General features: G+C 38.9%; 1 protein-coding gene across 2 annotated transcripts in view; it reads left to right on the forward strand.

The window, feature by feature from the left end:
• The first annotated feature begins 1,158 nt into the window (after window positions 1-1,158).
• ttc7a (tetratricopeptide repeat domain 7A) overlaps window positions 1,159-20,267 on the forward strand; it is a 130,738-nt gene continuing 111,629 nt past the window's right edge. For both annotated transcript variants that reach the window (XM_057847684.1, XM_057847686.1), the window contains exons 1-8: window positions 1,159-1,259; window positions 1,941-2,127; window positions 6,749-6,912; window positions 7,033-7,201; window positions 15,498-15,628; window positions 18,349-18,473; window positions 18,843-18,921; window positions 19,060-19,229. In XM_057847684.1, the coding sequence (XP_057703667.1) occupies window positions 1,203-1,259; window positions 1,941-2,127; window positions 6,749-6,912; window positions 7,033-7,201; window positions 15,498-15,628; window positions 18,349-18,473; window positions 18,843-18,921; window positions 19,060-19,229 (1,082 nt within the window). In that variant the 5' untranslated portion in view covers window positions 1,159-1,202. The remainder of the gene's footprint in view (window positions 1,260-1,940; window positions 2,128-6,748; window positions 6,913-7,032; window positions 7,202-15,497; window positions 15,629-18,348; window positions 18,474-18,842; window positions 18,922-19,059; window positions 19,230-20,267) is intronic.

A 20,267-nucleotide genomic window follows, 5' to 3' on the forward strand; every position in this document is an offset into this window, starting at 1 on the left:
ACCACGCCCAGGTCAGACCCGTGAATGAAAACGCACCATTTTCAAAACTTAAGATTTCATATGTCTCCTGAACAGTCTCACCAATTTTGAAGATGATCCAACTAACTCCCTCTGCGAAAAGGTCTCAAATGTGCACCCTGTGAATCGATAAAAATTTCATATTTGATCCAAAATAACCAATTTCCTGTTGGGTTTGGAATATGCGTGTAAATGCTTTTTTGGAGCGGTTTTGGACAAGGTATAGACCCCCCAAATTTCATTGCTCTACGCTGACATACCCTAATGTTATAGGCCAATTTTAAAATTTCAAGGGGGCGCCACTGAGCCATTTTGTTATATTTTTTTGCAACGTTGCAAAATTATCGAAATTTACAATTTTCCGGACGTATGTGCAAATTTTGGTGACTTTTCGTGCATGTTCAGGCCTCCAAATTGGCCGTTTTCATTTGCCCTGAAAAAAAAAAAAAATAAAAAAAAAAAAAATAATCCTTTGCAAAACAATAGGGCCTTCGCACGCTTAGTGCTCGGGCCCTAATAAATAAAAAAAAAAATAATCCTTTGCAAAACAATAGGGCCTTCGCACGCTTAGTGCTCGGGCCCTAATTACTTACCTTCTTTTAATAGCTGGGTTAAAACAAAAGCGGTTGCGTGGTGTCTGTAAACGGGGGTCTCCAGGGTAAAAGAGACAAATTTAAAATAGTTTGGGGGCTTAATGCGCCATGAAACTGCTATGACAGCATATAGACATATTTTTCTATCAAACACAACAGTTCTTTTGGCTTAAAATACAGCAATTTATGTTAGAGGGGTGCAAGAGCAGAAACCGCTTTTTCAACCTTGTCTTTGTTTTCTGTTTTCCGCCATAGTTTTTTTGCAATTATTATTATACTTTGGGAAAAAAGTGAAAAAAAAAAACATGTCTTATATGTATCCCTTTCCAATGCTACATCTGAATAAATACATGGAACACACACACACACACACAAAAGGGGGGGGCGCTACTTCGCGGTTTTTCACTTATGGCGGCTGGTTCTGCTCCCTACTAACCGCGAAAAACAAGGGATCGCTGTAAACGTTATAGGATTTGTCCTTCTCTGTTCGACAGCAGGGGGCGCAAAGAAGCCTCCGCGGCCACACAGTTGGTATACAGCTTTGAGACTGCGACTTGGAGATACTTCACTTGAGAAAAGGCACTGAATCAAATGTCAGGTTTCCAGAGAGAAAATGACCCCGCCAAATCTTTATTCAGAAGACTTGAGGTTTCTTTCTTTTCTTTTTCTTTTCTTTAAATAATGTAGCTGGCTTTCACTTCTTAAATAGTTCATGTCTTTATACCTGTTCCTGATTTAGGACGACCCCATTTAGACTATCTGTTCATTTTTATTTGCCGTGATCATGCCTGCAACCTCCCTTTTCCCCACTTCCTCCTCGTTAGTTTGATCCTTCCCTTTAATACATTCGCTGCCATTGACAGTGATAGACATCTAATTTATTTGAACATGAATGGCTGAATATGAGTGATCATATTTCACTGCCATTGACGGCGATAGACGTCCTTGGACGTCTATCACCGTCATTGGCAGGCAATGACTTAAGCTGGTGGTTGTACGTGGGAATGTCGATCGTTTTCAACACATGAGTCACAGTCTCCATGCATGTTCTGTTACACTGTAATATACAAAAATCGTTACAGTGCTGTTTCTTCCGTTCTACCTGATCCACTTAAAGTGTTAACGAACAAGATTAACAGCAGGCATGCCTTCACTCCTGACTCCTTAGTCACGTGACATTGTAAAATCCCTTGATATAGTTTTGTTATGATCATTTTTAAAAGACAGTATAACTGTTTGTATTGTACTGTACAGTAGTAGGCCTATCTACCTCTTCCACACACGCGTGCGCGCGCGCTCCAAAGTTTACATATTTATTTCTCCTGAAAGTCTGCAGTCACTCCCATCGTGTCCGGGGAGTACAGTCAGCACCGGGACCGAGCTGCCATGGCCTCGCGGATCTCGTTCACCCAGCTGCGGTTGGAAGCGGATCTGGATCGGTACCGGGCCGAGTGCCAGTGGGACAGGATTCCCCCAATCGTCGAACACATGCAGGCAGCGCGCATGCACGAAGAGGGTGAGTTCACGTCAGCCAAAGTTTTACTTAACATCCTGTTGTTGGAGACGGTGGTTTCAATCTACTTTTTCTACATTTCTTTTTTTTTGGTTAAGTAGATGATTATAGTAGTCCTTAAATTTGTGTCAATGGCATGAGCAGAAGTTGAACTTTGTACTGTTGACAACTTGTAGTTCCAGCTGTTGGCTGGTAGGTCCAAATAAAGGGCCTTCACTGTCTTACAGTGTATCACAAAAGTGAGGACAGCCCTCGCATTTCTGCAGATATTTAAAGTGCATATGACACGAGAAAAAAAATCTCAACAGGGCTGGCCCAGCCTATACGCAGACTATGCAGCTGCTTAGGGCCCCTGACCACTAGGGGGCCCAGATAGGGGGCAATCTGGTAGTTGTTTAATTCATATTCTTTTTTTTTTTTTTTTTACTACAGTTTGCTTTATTTGACTTATGTGAGTTTTGATACTTGATTACAAGCTTAAAAAATAAAAGTTCTTCCTTAACTTCTTTCTTTCCTCTTTTAGAAAAAGGTTTGGCGTTATCTACTGTATGTACTGACAAACATTTGGGGTGAGAAGTTTGAAGAAAGCAGTGCAACAAAATCTGATTAATTTACAAAATATAGACATATAGGTTGGATTGCATGTATGGGTTTCACAGTACACTGTGACGAAATGGTGGGCCAAAAATATGGGCCCCTTGGCATTATTTTGCTTAGGGCCCCCAAGTGGCCTGGGCCGGTCCTGAGTCTTAAATATGATTATTATGTGGAGATGCGTAGCAAGGGTCCCCGGGGGCCCCAGGCAACAAGTAACATGGGGCCCCTCTGAGTCACGTGAAACACATACATACTCGCGCAGTATAATGAACACAAAGGTGGGGGGGTGCGAGTGCGCGCTGCGTGTACGTGCGGTCATCTTGGCCATAAAAGTGGCAAAAACTAAGCAACTTTACACTGACTCATATGGATGTACTTACATTCATTCATGGATGCACACATTTTAACAGGTGGCCGTCCTCTGCTCGAAATGACAACTTACGCCTATTCTCGCTCCCAGAATACGCAGCGCTTGTGACGTAGGACAATAACAGTTTACAATAACAATTACTGGTTGCTATGGGAACGTACGCATACCCAAGGAACCCTGCTAAAAGGAGTATTAAAATTGCTAATAAAATCGTTTAGGATTATTTTCGATGCATATATGTCATATTTTTCTTATAGAGTATTCAACGAGGAATACGATAGACTCATTAATAGACTTTTTTGGAAAAAAAAAATCACCATTTCTTTAAGTAGTCACATGAATAATTAGGTGGCCTGTGAAAATCAACGTAAGACAACGCGGCAAGGACTTTCCAGAGAGTACTTGGTGAGTCCTCTTTAAACAATCATGTGGTTTTAATAGCTGATTGGAATTTCTTAAACATGCATAATCTATGTGACATGGTTAGTGCTGATTGGGATTGATTACAGAATTGTTAGTTAATCTGCCAAATATTTCCATGGTATTGAAACACTTTCTACACGTGTCGCTGCGGCAGTGCAGCAAAGCTGCGTGTGCTACATCTGTTGGCCCTCTGTGGGCCCCTGCTGGCTGGGGGCCCTAGGCAATTCCCTGGTTTGCCTAATGGGATGCGACGCCTCTGATTATGTGAATAAGAATCATATTTTGAGACGATTCGACTATATACAGCAATTTAGCAAAGCGCAGATGACGAGAAATTAGTCTTTTAATCTGCCGGTCAGCCACGTCTACCATTATAGGGCTCTAGCGTCCCCAACAGGTGGATGACGTCAGCGGAGTCACGATTTCATCTGATTTAGTATGCAGCCCATTGAGGGGAAATTATTCACAAAAATCACAACAAGAAAAAATGACGAAGAGAGCCGCAAAATGTCATTGTTTCAGTCTCTCTACTCCAATATTTTTACAGGATATTCTTTTTATCCAAGTATTTTTCCCCAATAGCTAAACAAATGGCTTGAGAAGGACCATTCAGCCCGTTGAGGGGGAATTATTCAGAACGTGGAAAACGTGACGAAGAAAGCCGCAAAATGTCATTGTTTCAGTCTCTCTACTCCAATATTTTTACAGGATATTCTTTTTATCCAAGTATTTTACCCCAATAGCTAAATAAATGGCATGGTCATGACAAATAATAGTCTTGTGCTAAATGGAATATGAAATAATAAAAATGCATTTATCTAAGACGACATGGCAAAATTACTCCATAATGGTGAAAACTGTCGACTTCACCTTTACTGTCGCACCTCCCGAACGATATTTTATGCCATCTAAACCAGGCATTTTGTTGTGGCTATGTGTGTGACATGTTATCACAGCTGGTGTGAGTAGCGACTCAAAATGCTTTTCTAATACAGTGGGGAGAACAAGTATTTGATACACTGCCAATGGGTTTTCCCATTGGCAGTGTATCAATTACTTGTTCTCCCCAATGGGTTTTCCCATTGGCAGTGTATTAATTACTTGTTCTCCCCACTGTAAGTCTCTTAGAAGGATACATTGCTGAGGTGTACATGGTAGCAACAATTGGCGCACACAAGGTCACTGTAAGTTTCATCAGACATGGATGTATGAGAAAATCAAACAACATGCTGTACATATTTTATCCCAAGATTAATGTCTCCACAACGAAAACATGCTTATTATTCGTTTTATACAGTATCTTTTCCATATACTCAGTAAACTAGACATTTGAATCAGGAGCTCGGTAGACACAGCAGATAATTATGTTTTACAATTGGGGATTAGGAGTTCAATTGTAATACATTCCAGGAAATTGTCAATCATAATTGCAACACCCCTCCCCCCTTAGATGCCCGATACTTTTGTGTCATGTTATAGCCGTGAAAATTAAAGTCAGAGCCTTTGTTGTCTTTGGTAGATAATCCTTAATGTGTTCAAGATTCTTGTAACTCCTGCCATTGATAAGTTTCAGCTTACCGTCCACATCCACGAGTTGTTATACTGGTTGGCTGTGTAGTATTTACAGTTATCCAGCTATTGTAGTAAGTTGGTCAAAACTCATAATAGCTTTAATCTTCATATCTTGCGTCTTGACAAGGATCCTGCAATCCGAGACCCAGGTGTTGGCTATTTTCCCAGCTTTCTTGAGTTGACATGCTTTTCTTGCAATTTCGGGAATTTCGGCGAGTCAAGTTGTCATTCAAGAAAATCTTTGACCCTTTCAGGTGGCGCAGCTGGTTAAGCAGGGCAGTCTTGGTCTTGTGGTCTGCCAGCTTCATGAGCACCGTCGCCGGTCCTCTCCCCCCAGATGGGAGCAGAAGGCAGCGACGGATGTCCAGCGGTTCCATGTTTATTCCATACTCTTTCAGCTTAGCAATTGCCAGTTGCGCCACTGTGTCCCCTGGGCCAGGCGTGAGTTGTAATCCAGAAATGATGAGCTCATTTGCGCGTCGGCACTGGTCGAGATCGTCAGCCAAAATTTCCAGCTTCTTGATGCGAACATCTCTCTCCTCGACCGCCTGCTTGAGTTTCTCGTTTTCAGCGCGAATTAAATGGAGCTCTCTGACGATTTCTTGATTCTGGTTTTGAATCAAGCCAGTCAAGGAGACCTCCAACTTCTGTATGGAGGATTTTATTTCATCTAAGTCTCCAGGTTTCAAATTCTTTGGACCCATACTGGGAGTCGAGCTTGCTGGCCCTGAGCGCTTATCGGTTAAGATAAGAGTGTGCTTCAGAGTGCGTCTGTAGGCGTTGGAGGCTGAGCAGCGAATGATTTAAAGAAAGTTAGTAGTGTTTACTTTGTAATCGCTGTATTATCGGCTATTTTTAACACAAAGTTGCAATTTCTGATCGGTCAGAAAATTTGACAGAACACCGGGCACATCCAAAGGGCAATAAGCCGAGTATAGTGCTCTCCCAGCGGAGGGGTGTGCGACAAGCTGCCGATCGTCGGCCGAGGGGACAAGGAGCATGTCAGCCACAAAATGCAAGCCACCTACATATAAAAGTGATCCCAGTATTTCACATAATACAAAACACGATGTTTACTCACTTCCTCGTAAGTCCCATGGTCCTACAGTAGTAGCGCTTGTTTTGGCCAATATCCACCGGTGAATGGGAACCTTTTGAAGCCCCAAAAAGGTGCACACACCTCTCCCTCGTACAGCAGGATTTTTCTGCAGCCGTTTGGCTGGCGTGATGCGAAAAATAAACGTATTATTATGCAAAATCAGCTGAATCCTTAGTCCTCACACACAACAGTACACTGTATAGTGAAGAGGACGCCTTCCCCTCCTCCTCAATGCAAGACCGAAGCCGGAAGTCACTAATTTTCATGGCGCGGGATTCAAAAAACTAAATAAATCGCTTCCACACACATCCAAGCAGTCCATTTCATTCAGGAGCATAAAATACCGCATGTATTATGAAATAAACATGCTTTTTCGTGTCACAGGCACTTTAAAGACACATTGATGGTGATAGAACATTGTTATAGAAACAATGATTTTAAGTCTGGGACTATCTCCGCTCCTGAGTTTTAAAGCATTTATGTTACAAAAACACGTGTGTGAATTGTTATCTTGTCCTTCAAATATTGTGTTTATTATAACATTTTTCCTATCCTTCCTCCAGATGACTATGGGACATTGCTGTTGGCAGAAGCACTGCTGGAAGAGTGCCTACAGGAAAACATGGACTTGCTAAGGAGATCCACACCTTTGATTGACAAAATGCAGCCAAGATTATGCCGGGCTAAAAACTACCTGAACCTCATCTTGAGTCGAGGCCGTCTGACTGTGAGTCAAAATATTGTTTCCTTTTAAGAGCTTTCGATATCTTATTAAATCTTACAATTTTTAACCTCTGTCAATTCAAAAGAACTTAACATAAATCTCTCCTTTGATCTCCTCCTCCAGCCCCGGTATTTAAACGAGGCTCTGCTGTTAATGGCCAAAGTGCACTATGTGCAGGGTTGCCACCGCGACGCCCAGGGAATGTGCGCAAGGGTGGGACTGGAAGAACTAACGCAGGACGATCAACCAACCTACCACCTTCGCCTTCTAGCTGAGGCATTTGTCATTAAAGGTACTAGAACGTTCATTCTTTGCCTCCCTCACACTTCAAATGAATTGGATGTATACTAATAAAAGTGGTAAACTACAGTGGTATGAAAAAGTATCTGAACCTTTTGGAATTTCTCACATTTCTGCATAAAATCACCATCGAATGGGATCTGATCTTTGTCAAAATCACACGGATGAAAAAACAGTGTCTGCCTTAACTATAACCACCCAAACATTTATAGGTTTTCATATTTTAATGAGGATAGTATGCAAACAATGACAGAATGGGGAAAAATAAGTAAGTGAACCATCACATTTAATATTTTGTGAATGCTCTGGTTTCAGTGCCATTAACGGCGCTAGACATCCAATCCAGTCAAAACTAATTGGATGTTTAGCGCCATCAATGCAAAGGTGGTTAGAGTAGCCAAAAAATTTACTCAAGTATGCGTAGCGTTACGTCTAGGAAATATTACTCAAGTAAAAGTAGTCATTCAAAAATTTACTCAAGTACAAGTAAAACAAGTATTCATTGAAATGAATACTCAAGTAATGAGTAACATTGTGAGTAACTGCTTGCAGTGTTTTTTTTTGTTTTTTTTTAAGCTTGGTATATTCCTTTTCTCAGCACAACTTCGTCGACATGAACTGTTTTTATTATACTGTATCATAACCTATTACATGACCATATTAGGCCAAAATGATGATGCAAAAATCATGAAATTCAGACCAGAACAACAATATGAAACATCACCCGTCCAAAGAGCATGAGTGCCCTCTAGTGGAGAAAAACAACTGTGATTGGCATAATGGAGTCATGTGGTTAATGTTTCGACGTCTCATTGGTGAAACTGAGACAGCCATTGTCGGCATTTCTTGCAATAATAAAGTCAATATGTAGAATAAATACGAAAAATGTAACGCTTCTAGTGTAGCACAAAGAGGTGGAGTAAGAGTAGTGTTTCTTCATAAATCTACTTAAGTAAAAAGTATTGCGTGGTAAAACTACTCCAAGAAGTACATTTTTCTCGAAAAGTTACTCAAGCAAATGTAACTGATGTAATGTAATGTAAAGCGTTACGAGTCTTACGACCCACCTCTGCATCAAATGTACTGTAGACACTATTCTATCGGAAGATTTTGGTAGCAACCTGTTGGTTCCTTTTTCTTTTAAACAGTGACACCTTTTTAAAACGATACATCGATCCCTAGTGGGAGCATATCGATAACCTTTTGGACTTCAAACTATCGTCATATATTACCATTTCAAAATAATGTCACACCCCAACTGGTGGGAGGGTGAATCTTGGCCAGAGAAAGAACAAACTGTAGTTTAATCCATTATCTGCCACTGCTGGCACTAAACGTCCAATCCAGTCAAAATAAATTGGATGTCTAGTGCCATCAAAGATAGCCAGTGAGTTAACATAGACACTATTTTAATGGAATATTTTGGTAGCAACCTGTTGGTTCATTTTTTTTTAAATAGTGACACATTTTTAAGACGATACATCGATTCTTGGTGAGATCATATCGATAACCTTTTGGCCTACAAAATATTGCAATATATCACCTTTTCGATATATTGTCACACTGGTGAGAGGGTGTATGTTGACCAGAGAATGAAAAAACTACTTTCTAGCTCATTATCTGCAACAAAGGCAATAAACTTCCAATCCATTTGAAGTGTGAGGGTTGCCAGCAGATAAATGAACAACACATTATTTCTTAGGAATCGGCGATTTCATCATTTTTAGGGCTCCAGCTATCGATTATTTAGATAATCGATTAATCTATCCATTAGTTAGTTCGAATAATTGAGTAATTTGATTACGAACATTTAATGTGTTGCAGAATAAATTTTAGGATGTGGAAAACAAATAAACAAAGGTTTATGCTAGCAATAACATTTATTACGGCTTGCTAAGATTACACTTTCAAAAGAGCATTAAATGCAAATACAAAATAAAATTTCTGAGTGTTTCTTCAAACTATGCAGAACTGCACTTTTATTTCACAAGAGCAATTAATGCATTTAAAAATACTTTAAAATACCTGTGCTTACCTCAAACGATATAAAAAAATAAATAAATGGGGATCTAAGTACAACAAAAGAACAACTGACTGTCATGTCATGTCATTTCCTGTTTTATTTTGAAGGCTTCACCCACCTCGTGTCCGCGTACTTGCCCTTCCTCTGGTCACCTAATCACCTATTGTTTTCACCTGTTCCCCATTACCGCCTGTGTATATATTGCCTTAGTTTCCCTTGTTTTGTGCAGAAGTGTCTTACAACCCATGTTGGTCATGTCAGCCTTATCTCATAGCAATCATAGTTGTCAAGATTTTCTCCTCCATTTGGAGTGCCTTTTGTTTGAACTTTTGATCATAGTTATCTTGGCTTTTTCCTCCATTTGGAGCGTTTTATGTTGGTACTTTACCTCATCCCCGCATGCCAGCGGACCCCGCATGCCAGCGGAAGAACCTCTGTTTTCTATATAAAAGTTTTTTGCCTGAAACTCCGCAGTTGAGTCCCCCTGGTCGTTTCGTTCTGACACTGACTAACTTGCATAGCAAAAGTCTGCTAGCTTAAATGCTATAAAATGCTAACTTTTTTTTTTTTTTTTTTTTTTACAACGCTCTTAACAAATCGTTCAAACATCTATCTCCACAATAAACAGCTAAATATTCTTCTAAACGAAATAACAAATGCATAATTAAACATTAGCTAATATCTTATGTCGGTCTTAAAAGGGAGCAGCTGGATTCAGCCATGTTAAACGGGTTATGGCATATTTACTGTTGCCACGAGAGGGCAGTGTACCCACCCAATTCAATAAAACTAAATGCAACACTTTCAGAAGAAACCATTAAAACGTCACTCTAATTAAACGAATCCCTGAAGAACTAGTCATTTTAGTGCAGCATTACAATACAATAAAATACAAGCAGTATTGGTGCAACACTATTTAAATGATTAATTAATATCTGAATTCTTTACACGTACTTAGAGATACATCGGAAATTTTAAAAATCAAAATCCACTGGATAGGACAGTATCATACTGGATAATCACATTATTATAACCATCATCTCATTAGACAGAATATTTCCCGATGGGTGGATGTGACTTCCTGCTAGACGAAACAGAATTAAGTTTACAGTCACTGGCAGATTTTAATTCAAGCTAGTTGTCTTGAGAAATCTCCTAAATTCTTCTAAGGTGGACTAATATAGATGAAGTTAAAGGTCGCATGGGAAAGCCGACCCATTCCTATGGGGATTGTCTCCCTTTCTTTCAATCTTACATTCAGGCACGCTGTTGTGGGAATTACTGTGCGTCTGCTTGGAATATTTTGGCAATTGATGTCTGTTTGTAGCACTCTGCTTATTTAATTAGGCTTGGCGTCTTGCCCGGAGCTCTTCACCATATCAAGTCTCATTCTAGCTTAGAAGGTTTCTACTGACCAGGGATGAGACCGTACATTTCAAATTTTGTTAACAAGTGACAAAAAAGTCAATTCCAGGCAACATTTCCTTTTTAGGAGCTGCATTGGGATTTTTTTGTTTATGTGACAGACGGCCTGTTTTACTAATAGATGAGGTATTAAAAAAAAGAACTTTTTAATCATAAAAATAATAACTAAATAAAAGTTATGCATGCAATAAGTTAATTTAAATAGTACAAATATACAGTAATTTATACTCAACTGGTTTGTATTAAATTAATTATAAAAGCAACTAAAACTAACTAAAAAATGCAATTTGTGGAGAAATGGTATTGTCGTATGTTGGTATATTTGGCAGGTAAACCTCAAGTCACTTCCTGGTTATTTGGGGCGTTTTTCACAGGATCACTTCCTGTTGATTTGGGGGAGTTTCAATAGTACCTGACTGCAACCCAAAGCCAATTGACAGCAGCTACAAACCACGCCCTACAATCTACACCCACATGATGCTACAGTACTGGCGTCTGATGCAGCTCATAGATATCACATGTACATAAAACTATAGATGCGAAATGACAGACTCGGAGGCGTTCGTAAACAGCCGCCATCTTAAAGCAGTAGCCTTCTCAGGAAGGCTCTGTTGTAGCAAACCTTTATCTAAAATACTACTGAATCGGCAAAATCTTAACTTGAATCTTCAAATGCTGAAACAGTTTTAAAACTTTCACATGTTGAAAGCAATAATGCAATAACGGGAACAATGTTAGCAATTTTAACTAATTTAACGGTTGATTCATAATATTAAAATGACTTCCAAACATAGCAAAGGTTACAATCTAATTTTGTTAAGGCACATCCCTGTGTCCGCAATACCCATGTGTCTAGTTAGGTTTAGGGTAAGGAATTGGGATAGGGCCGATTGTCCTAAAAACCCTTTGAACTTCACAGTTTACAAATTTTATGCGCCACCGCACCTATAGCAGGCATGGTTTGTATGAGGTGTGGTTTGTAGCGACTGTTGCTTTGCTCTGGTATGGAGTCAAAACCCTTTTTGGGCAATACTACCAGACTGCGGCCGACAACGGCTACAAACAACGCCCAGTTGCTACAAACTACACCCACGTTGCTGCAAACTACGCCCACATAATGCTACGAAATCACAGACTCGCCCTCTCGACTCGCCGGCGTTAGTAAACAGCCGCCATCTTAAAGCAGTAGACTTCATAGGCGGAGTTTGACTTTTTGGGCCGGGGGGGCACAACATGACCCCAAAACGCAGTGTCAGCAATAAAATTAACTTACAAGAATATTTATAATAATAAGTTGAAAATGAGCGTTTTGTGTTTCCCATCATTCTTGAGGGGAATTCTAAATCAGACTGCTTAGGACAGCTATACTTTTTGCCAAGATCGTCATCCATTGAATATGGTATGCCCGCCGGTGTCATGTCAATGTAGTTACCCCAGTCAAAAATTGGATCCCCTGGGCGGAGCCATATGGAGGTAAATTTGTGTCTTCATTATTCGATCAAAAAAATTATTTGAATGCAGAAATAAATTTGAAACTCAAAAAAATGCATTTGAAAGCTATTTTTCTTTGAATTTTTTGGGGGGATTGAAGTCAATTTTTTTTTTTTTATTGAAGCAATTTTTTCGATTGAAGTAATGTTGTTTTGTGTGTCGGTCACATTTTAGCGAGGAGATCTGTGTCTTTATTATTCAATCAAAAAATCAGTTGCTTCAAACATAAAAAATATATTTTCAAACAAAAAATCATTTCAATCAAAAAAAAAAATATTCAATCGTAGAAAAAATTTTTGAATGTGAAAAAATATTTGAGACTCAAATGTTTGCATTTGAACACATTCAATTTTTAATTAACATTTTTTTCTTTGATTTTAGCAATCCTTTTTGCGTATGAGCCATATTATGGGTAGGACATTGGTGTCTAAATCATTAAATCCCCCCAAAAGTTGCTTCAACAACAACAACAACAACAAAATTCAAACAAATATAAAAATCATTTGAAAAATAAAATTGCCCTCCCCGAATTTTTATTTTTTTTTAAGAATAATAATAATTATATATATATATATATATATATATGTGTTTTTTTTAATAATAATAATAATTATATATATATATATATGTGTGTGTGTGTGTGTGTGTGTGTGTGTGTGTGTGTGTGTGTGTGTGTGTGTGTGTGTGTCATTTAGGGGTCACTTCCTGTTGAGATCGGGTCACTGGATTTGGAAATCAGTAGGAATTAATGAAAATTTTTGTGCCATAGAAATGAAGGGTGAATGAATGGAAAATTTTGGCCATTTAAAATGATTAGGTAGGTTTTTGGAAAATTTTGGCCGATCTGTACGTTTTTAGCAAAACCTGTACAGAACTTTTATGCCCCTTAGCGTCCTGAATTTTTAAATGTATGGATGATGTCATTTGGACAAAAATTGTAGGACAACTAGCGTTTTGAAATGTCACTTTAGTTTCCAAAAATACGCATTTTTGGGGAGACAAACGAAAGAGATTCCGCATCGGATGACAACTCTGGTCGTTTTAGTGTATGAACGGTGTCGTGGGTCTAACAGTTTTAGCTGAGCAAAAAAGAAAAATATACAGTCCCTGACAAAAGTCTTGTCGCTTCCATTTTCTAGAAACAATTGCTAATAACCGGACTTTTAATTATTCAATTGGTTTCAGAAATGGCTCATATGAAAGCTAAGACCCTCCCAAATAATGTTGAATGTACAAAAATATATTTGTTTCACTGAAAAAAGATTTATCATTTAATGAAGACATAAAGGTCAAATTTTGGCAAGAAAAAAGTTTTGTCGCCTACAGAAAGTAGTGTGAAATTTGAACCAAAAAAATGTAATTCAAATACAAAAATATGTTACATAATATAAGCGGATTAAGTAGTGGTGCTGTGAGATCCAGATTTAATATTTTGTATCACTTCCATGGGCTTCGGCAAGGATTCATATAATTTATTGATGAAGTCATCAGGAACATCAAAGAAAGCAGTCTTGCATGCCTCCCAGAGTTCATCAACATTCTTGGGTTTCGTCTTCCATGCTTTCTCTTTCATCCTGTTCATGTCTGGTGACTGGGCTGGCCAGTCCTGGAGGATCTTGATCTTCTTTGCCTTGAGGAACTTTGAGGTAGAGATTGAAGTATGCGTTGAAGCACCATCCTGCTGCAGAATTTGTCCCTTTTTATGGTTAGGAATGTAAGAGGCAGCTAAGATTTGTTGATATTTCAGACTATTTACCGGTATCTCTCAGGGTGCAGACAATTAAAAAAAACGTGTGGCATTTGCCAAGGCCCTCAGCCTGTCAAAAGGATGGACGCTGGAAAAGTGGCAAAAGGTGGATTTTTCAGATGAATCTTCCATTGAATTATACGACAGTCGCCACAAATATCACAGGAGACCTACTGGAGCCTGCGTGGATCCGAGATTCAGAAAACAGTGAAGTTTGGTGGTTACATCATTACCAAAATCATGGTCTGGGGTTACATCCAGTATGGGGGTGTGCGAGAGATCTGCAGGGTGGAAGGCAACATGAATAGTCTGAAATATCAACAAATCTTAGCTGCCTCTTACATTCCTAACCATAAAAAGGGACAAATTCTGCAGCAGGATGGTGCTTCAACGCATACTTCATTCCCTACCTCAAAATTCCTCAAGGCAAAGAAGATAAGATCCTCCAGGACTGGCCTGCCAAATCACCAGACATGAACATCATTGAGCATGTCTGGGGTAGGATGAAAGAGGAAGCATGGAAGACGAAACCCAAGAATGTTGATAAACTCTGGTAGATATGCTAGACTGCTTTCTTTGATGTTCCAGATGACTTCATCAATAAATTGTATGAATCCTTGCCGAAGCCCATGTAAGTCATATAAAATATTAAATTTGGATCTCACAGCACCGCTACTTAATTCGCTTATGTTATGTAACATATTTTTGTATTTGAAGTACATTTTTTGTTTAATTTTCACTCTACTTTCTGTAGGCGGCAAAACTTTTGTCTTGCCAAAATTTGACCTTTATGTCTTCATTCAATGATAAATCTTTTTTCAGTGAAACAATGTTTTTTTTTTTGTACATTCAACATTATTTGGGAGGGTCTTAGCTTTCATATGAGCCATTTCTGAAACAAATTGGATAATTAAAAGTCAGGTTATTAGCAATTGTTTCTACAAAATGGATAAGCGACAAGACTTTTGTCAGGGACTGTATAGTATAAATGGTAGCTTTTGCATTTCATGCAAAGTTACCATATATAACGACTGAGTCATTGAGCCTAAACCTTGTTTGGTCTTCACATATTGTTGTCAAGAAGGCAGTGGGAGGTGTTTTTAGTACATATTGTCTTCTTTGGATTCAAGGTCTCACCGGAGTCTTTCCAAATTTTATGAGAAAGAAGCGTCACCTCCTGAGCTTTGCTATATTTCACACTAGTGTTGTATCCTTAGATGTCCAGTATATCCAAGAATTGCACCAGTGTCCAACATTTAGCCTTGCTTTTGCAGCTGTAGTCAGTCATCAGCTTTCGCTGTTGACCACCTCTCCTTTTGTGGTCTGTAGATGTGTCTGGTCCATCTCTGTCCATGTCTCTCCATAACACACACCTTCTTCCTAAATTACTGCAAAAAAAAAAAAAAAAAAAGAAAAGAAAAAAAAAAAGAAAAAGACAAATTTCTGCAGTTGAATAATTACCATGTTGGTCTTGGTCATATCACTTTGGCAGTAGTCCTCATTGCTATCACTGCAAATGGAATGATAAACAAGTGACAATCTTTCCGTTTTGCGTAGTTGCTCATATTCACTTCCTGACCGTGGTATCTGTATGCATTCCAGGTCTGTCTCTGGACCACCAGGCTCTTTCTACAGTGTCTCGGATCCGTCTGTTGGAGAGGGAGGAGGAGAGTCTTTCATGTTACCTTAAGGCCTGTGATGCGGCCCTGTCGTACCTGCAGGAGCTCGATAAGGTGCACCTGAGAAGACTTTTATCCATAAAATTTGTACATGCAAAATGGCAGATTTAAGTAATAATTTAAATACAGTGGTACCTCGACATACGATCGCTTCGACACACGGCATAAAATCTGACTCGCCATTTGTTTCTACGTCCGACGAGTCCAGTGTTGTTAATCTTACATAAAAAAAGTAATTAATTACAGTTTCAAATGACTTCTCCCAAAAAGTAATTGTGTTAGTAACTCAGTTACCTGAATGTAAGAATAATTAGTTACTTGGCAAAGTAAATGGTGATAATTTTCATGTTTTTTTTTTTCCTCAAAAAAAAAAAAGAAGACAAAAAAAAAAACAGGTCACACAATGTCAAGTTTAAAGGGTTTGGGGGACAATTGGCCCTAGCCCAATTCTTTACCCTAAACTTAACTAGACACAGGGGTATTGCGGATATTGTGATTACTAGATAGTAACCTTTGCTGTGTGTGGAAGTCATTAAATGTTGTGAATCAACAGTTAAAGTTGTTAAAATTGCTCCCGTTATTGCATTAGTTCCCTTCTCTTTTCGACATGTATAAGTTTTAAAACTGTTTCATCATTTAAAAATAGATTTAAGTTAAGTTTTGCCGATTTAGGAGCATTTTAGATAAAAAGTTACTTATGTTAGCTAGGAAGGTTCTCTACAACAGAGCCTTCCTGAGAAGTCTACTGCTTTAAGATGGCGGCTGTTTACTAACGCATCTAGTTCTTTATTATACATGTTGCTAATGCCGTCGTGTCTGTCATTGGCATCTAGTTCTGTATATATGTGATATCTACCGAAGCATCATGTGGGCATAGTTTATAGGCTATCGGCTCCAGTCAGGTATTATTGGAGCCACCTAGCATAGTAGCATCGCGTTTGCAACGGCTTCACACTCTCTTGCCTCCTCCCCACTCCGGCTTTGTTCTCTTGTCTCCGTGAGTCCGTCTTTCTCAGACTTTTCTCGCGTCAGTCAACCAACATAGTAACGCACACCTTTCCCACCTCAGTAGCGGTAACGGCGTTGCCAAGATGAGAAAAGTAATTGATTACATTACTGCTCCTGAAGAAAATAACGCTTATATTTTAACGCCATTATTAACAACACTGCCGACAACATGCTCGAAATACGACGATTTATGACAGCGCTGCAGTTTCTTTGTTTTCCTGCAAGACGGACGGACAGCGGATTTTCTTGTGAGAGAAATCAACATGGGTTCCAATAATGTTAGTGCTGCAGGAAGTGAAAAAAGGAAAAAGGTGATGCTTATTATTGAAATGAAGATGGAAATGATAAGAGAAATATGAGCGTGGTGTGCGTGTCTGTGAACTGGCTTGACAAAATGGCTGTAGAATGTTTACGATCTTGGCGGTTCTCCTCCGTTCGCCAGTGTTTATAAGTTAGGGTGACAATTATTATTGTGGTAACATCGCCAAAGAAATCACCTGCTTTGTCAAGTTTTTAATCATTTATTTCAGAAGTTGTGCAACTCAACATCCGTACTGTCCGCCACAGCTGAACCCTACAATAGAAGATGAAAAGTGAAAGTAAAAAGTCCAGGGCTGCAGCTATCGATTATTTTAGTAATCGATTAATCTATCAACTAGTTAGTTTGAATAATCGAGTAATCGGATTGGGCACATTTAATGTGTTGCAGAATAAATTTTAGGAGCTGTAAAACAAAGGCTTGCTAAGATTGCACTTTCAAAAGAGCATTAATGCGAACACAAAATACAATTCCCTAGTGTTTCTTCAAACTGCAGAATTGCATTTTTATTTAAAAATGAATTAAAATATCTGAGCTTAGCCTCAGAGGCTCAAACGGTAATAGATAATAAATTAATGAGGATCTAAGTACAACAAAAGAAGAATTGGCTAACTTGCATTGCAAAAATCTGCTAGCTTAAATACTATAAAATGCATTCTTTAAAATTTTTTACAATACTCTTAATCGTTCAAACACATGTTCCCACAAAAAACAGCTAAATATACCTATAAGCTAAATTATGAGTGCATAAAAACACATAATAGCTTATGTTGGTCTTAACAGGAAGCAGCTGGATTCAGCCATGTTAAATGAGTTATGTCATAGTCACTGTTGCCACTGGAGGGCATTGTATCCACCCAAATCAATAAAACTAAATGCAAACACTTTCAAATCAAACCATTTTAATTCCACTCTAATTAACGAGTACTCGAAACAGCAAAATTTGATTCGAAACTTTTTTCTAATGGAATTACTCGAGTTAGTTGTTCATTATAAACACATTGCGTTCAGGTACACCATGCAAAAATACATCTGCCACATTAGAACCCAATTCGTTACATTATTACATGTATTATTATTATTATTACTACTATTATTATATTATTATTCCGATTTTTATTCAGCATTTATATATTTTTCTCTGTGTAATTGCTATTTGCAATAGTACCAGCAGTATTTATTATAGTATAGGTTTTCGGGCTGTGGAACTAATTAATGGAATTATAATGTATTCTTATGGGAAAATCCATTTCGACTTATAAACAAGGTCCTGGAACGAATTAACTTCGTGTGTAGCGGTACCACTGTAGTCGAAAAATGATAATAATGATGATAATAATAATAATGTTATTTCATAATTAGATGACCATGTTATGCAAGATTTGATTACAGGTGCCGAGCAAAGTGGAAAATTATTGTAAATGTCTGAATGAAACATTTATTTCAGACAGTTTTAACACCCCACACTAAGACAGCCAAACCCAGTCTGTTTTCTTCATCTGTGGACTTCGACCTGGGTTTCTTCCTTCAGGCAGCCCTACAGAGTGCCTACCTGTGTTTACTGCAGAGAGGGTGAGTTCAGCACGTACGAGCACACAGATATAATTTAAAAAAAAAAAACGCACTGGACAGTAAAACATTATGAGATTGAGATGTGTTCATATTGTTCGCCAATAGATGTCAGTATTGCTTTTCGACTCAATTTCAATGTGATATTGGTAATGTAACTGTGACCAAAAATGGCAGAAGTTTTGTGATACACATTAATCGTTTTTGCCTAATTACAAAGTGAATTTTTTAATCCAAGCGATTGAATACTTTTGTGCTTGTGAATGATTATTTGGGCATGTCTTTTCTCATCTACTGCACCCCACCCTCTTCATATGTTTTTATTGTATGTCAATTACAATTTCAAAATCACTGAAATACTCTGTTTTATAGTAATCTAGCGCAAGGTGCTCACCAACTACGTCGTGTCATGAGGGTGGTAGAGTCACGAGGGTCTCAGGGTTTCAGGAAGGTAAGCGAGCTAGCTAGCTAGCTAGCTAGCGATATGCACTAATCGAAAACTGGCTTAAATGTTACTATAAATCAATATAGTGTTGACAGCATACTGTCACCAAGTCAGTATTTCAAAACACATTCAGCACTTTTATAGGCTGCAGCAAGGAAGCTCGCACAGGTATTGCTAAGCTCAGTGACAGAGGACAGCTACTGGCCTCCTCTGGGACCCCCACCCTCGGCCTGGCTCCGAAGAGAGGGTGCCGCAACCTCCAAAGATGCACTCTACCCTACTGTCAAACCACCGCAACGTTACACGACTGAAAGGTTTGAAACCTCTTGCTTTAAAGTGCGTACGACAGGATTAAAAAAAAAAAAGTCTTAAATAGCATTATTATGAGAATTACATTCATATTTTTGAGACGATCCAACTATATACAACAATTTGGCAAAGCTCAAATGACGATAAATTACCCTCATTTTCGCACTATAAGGCGCACCTGACTATAAGCCGCCACCCACCAAATTTGGCATGAAAACGGCATCTGTTCATGGATAAGCCGCACTGGACTATAGACCTTACCCACGTGACGTCACAACTCTGCCCTCCTGACTGGTGCCGCCCAATTGTCCGTCAACACATCGTGTTTACCTGTTACGGCTACGTACATTCCTCCTATTTACAGCGTGTTTTTCTGCTCGTTAACATTAATAATCAAAATGGTGAAGGCGTGTGTGGCAGTCGGTTGCAATAACAGAGAAGATAGACGGAGAGACTTGAAGTTCTACCGGATTCCGAGAGACCCGGAGAGGAGAGAGCGAGATGGGCTGCTGCAATTCGACGAGAAAACTGGGCTCCAAACGATTACCACAGATTATGTAGTAGTCATTTTATATCTGGTAAGATGCATTTAATATATATTTAGAGGGTTTTGGGCTGATAACCACAATTAAGATCATTGCTAGGCTAATCGCCGACAACATACACGTATGTATGTAGTGAGAGTGCTATCGCCAAACCATATAAACATTAAAAGCCCTAGCTCCATTGACAAATGACATTAAATACATTAGACTTGACAGTGGATGTTAGCAAGAACAAAAGAATTTGAATTGAAAATTTCGTAACTCACCTTTCCAAGCACGAGATAGATTCCTGCCGAATTTTCGTGGACGAGGACCTGTTTCACCCAACCAGCAACGAAGTATTTATAAGCCTCCAAGCTCTTAAAGTTTTTCAAACTTTCGTGAGGATAGGCTGATTTTGTGTGGACAAGATAGTTGTAAATATCAGGGTAGCTAGCAGATGTCAGGCAAATACGGCGAAGACAGCGGGTCGAAAAACATCGATTTAGGCATCAAATA

The sequence above is a fragment of the Corythoichthys intestinalis genome, chromosome 10, assembly GCF_030265065.1.
Source record: "Corythoichthys intestinalis isolate RoL2023-P3 chromosome 10, ASM3026506v1, whole genome shotgun sequence".
NCBI classification, from domain to species: domain Eukaryota; kingdom Metazoa; phylum Chordata; class Actinopteri; order Syngnathiformes; family Syngnathidae; genus Corythoichthys; species Corythoichthys intestinalis.